At 43.7% G+C, this 2500-nt stretch overlaps 1 protein-coding gene across 1 annotated transcript in view; it reads right to left on the bottom strand.

Annotated features, from left to right (window-relative positions):
• nr3c2 (nuclear receptor subfamily 3, group C, member 2) overlaps window positions 1-2500 on the bottom strand; it is an 80031-nt gene that overhangs the window by 34032 nt on the left and 43499 nt on the right. Inside the window, exon 3 of the mRNA XM_030788326.1 lies at window positions 1549-1676. Coding sequence (XP_030644186.1) covers window positions 1549-1676 — 128 coding nt within the window. The remainder of the gene's footprint in view (window positions 1-1548; window positions 1677-2500) is intronic.

Genomic DNA, 2500 nt, shown 5'->3' with positions numbered 1-2500 from the left:
GTGAACAGGAGCTAAAGACTGAGAACTGATGCTACGCTGCTAACTGCTCTCAGCCCTTCAGTTAACCACTACAGCCTCTCATTCAACTCAGCTTCTTCTCACATGTCATTCTTCACAGCGAAAACAAAGGAATGTCAGGCGTTTGTTGGAGCTGACGGGAGCTGATGGGGGCTGAATTTGGGGTGGTGGACGGGGGGGCGGGGGTTGTTAGTTGAGCTCTTCTTAACAATTCTCACTTCCTATCTGTTTTCAAACTCAGTTTTTCATGCTTATTTTATCTCATACGCTCGTTCTATGGTGCGGCTTCGCTTAGCTCACGCTTCACACGATGTATAGAAATCCAGAGGAGAGAAAAGGGGTGTCTTGGCAAGTCAGTGTCAGAAAGTGCTGAAAATACTCGTCTCCACAGTGCAGTCTGTAGACTCCTGCAGTGGAAGCGTTTCCAAAGAGCGATGGGTGTATTACTGAAACACTGCCTACTCCTCTCACTCCTGCCCTCTCTAAACCAGACAGTCTCTCCCTCCTGCCTCTCTCTAAAATACTCTAACCCCCTCCTCCTCCTCTCTGTCTCTCTCTCTCTTTCTTTCACTCTCTCTTTCTTTCACTCTCTCTTTCTCACTTCTCAGACTCTGACTCTCTCAGATAGACTTTTTCTCTTCTCTACTTTTAAATGGTCTCTCTCTCTCTCTCTCTCTCTCTCTCTCTCTCTCTCTCTCTCTCTCTCTGTGTCTCTCTCTCTCTCTCTGAACAGTTTTGTTTGGTGTGATGCTTACTCAGCACTTTCTGTCGAAGGTTTTTTTTTTTGGTTTTTTTTTTCCCAGTGAGACCAGAGCAGCCTGCTGCTTCATCCTCAGTTCTGAGTTTTGGTTTTTTTTTTTTCCTTTTTCTTTTTCTTTTCTTTTTTGTCTTTTTTACCCATGTCTCCCTAATGGTGGGGTAGCACAACACACACCTACACACACACACACACACACACACACCTACACACACACACACACACACACACACACACACACCGTTTTCTCTCCTTCTCCACACCAGTTCTTTCACTCCACAGTGCCTGTGCATTATCCCAAAAGCATTAGTTAAAGCTCTTTGCTCAGATATATTTCTGTCCTGAAACTAATCCACTAAACCTTCTGGAGGGATGCTCTTTCAGTTTGCCTCAGCCGCAACTAAAAAACCCCTTAGACCGCACCAGAACTCTCTGGAAGGAGAGAAACATAGACATACATAGAACGCCGTACATCTACAGGCCAGAGGAACGCTATTCACACTGTTCAGTGTTTTCAACCAAACTCTTCACTTTTACCCATAAAACTACCCGTCCTATTGGGTATCCTCTTTGTTCCACGCAGCACCAAGACTCTGGCTGTGTAATGTGTAATGAAACGTGCAATTATAACGAGTAACATAATTGAAATGAGTAATGTAATTGTAATTAGTGTAAGGAGTAGTGTAATTGTAATGCATGTGATGAGTCGCGTAATTGTAACGAGTGGTATAATTATAATGGGTTTTAATGAGCGGCGTTTCGTAAACTGGTACCTTCTACGGCTCTTTTGAAGAACACTTTGCAGCTGCCGCAGGTGACCACCCCGTAGTGACACCCCGACGCCTCATCCCCACACACCAGACACACTTTGGCCGTCGACGACGAGTGTCTTAATGAAGTGCTAAAAAAAAAAAGAAAGAAAGAAAAAAAAAACACGTTAACACACACATATATGCTTCAGTGTAGAGACACAACATACAAAATGCAGCACATAGACACAGTCTTTGTCTTTTAGATTAATTATGAAACAGATATGAGGAGATTCACTGTTTCATTCATTTCAGTGAAATTCACAGAATACTAAAGGTACTGTCTCATGCTATAGGCCTTTATATTGTAATTAGTGACAGTCGAAGCCATTCGGAGGAACCCAGTAGCTCTAAAAAAAAAAAAAATGTGAATGAAGTTATAAACACTCTGAGTTTTCAGTTAAATGTAAAATCAGTTTCAGGTAGTAATTCAAAACGTTAAGGTTTTTTGGGGTTTTTTTTTACTAGCAGTTGTAGCTTTTCAGTTGTCAGCGTACAGCTGTTGCTAGGAGACAAAGGTTCGCTCTCTGCAACCTTTCAGGATGGACAGGTCTGCCGACTGGCATTGTTAGTTCTCACACTCCCCGTGGAAAGTTTGTCTTCGTCATAGTACCACCAATCACGTTTCTCAGGTGCTTCGGCCGAGGACCCAAAGGGGCGTGGCACACCTGCCCCTGACGCGGTGCGCCCGCGTTGTCATTTTAGCCTCAAAAGTAAGTGACTTAGCAGAGGGCGTGTCATTGAGCAAACATTTAGGACTTAAGTAAATCTGTGTGCTAATAACTTCAGACACTCAACAACTCATGTCTCTCTCTCATCTGAGGGTTCCTCTTCTGTCTCCTCTTGCCACTGGGGAAATATTTTAACACCAGAGGCAACACTGAAAAATCTGAAAACCCTGAGCCACAGTGAGCCA

Source organism: Chanos chanos, chromosome 11, assembly GCF_902362185.1.
Source record: "Chanos chanos chromosome 11, fChaCha1.1, whole genome shotgun sequence".
Taxonomy (NCBI): domain Eukaryota; kingdom Metazoa; phylum Chordata; class Actinopteri; order Gonorynchiformes; family Chanidae; genus Chanos; species Chanos chanos.
This window is presented reverse-complemented; position numbering and strand designations above follow the sequence as displayed.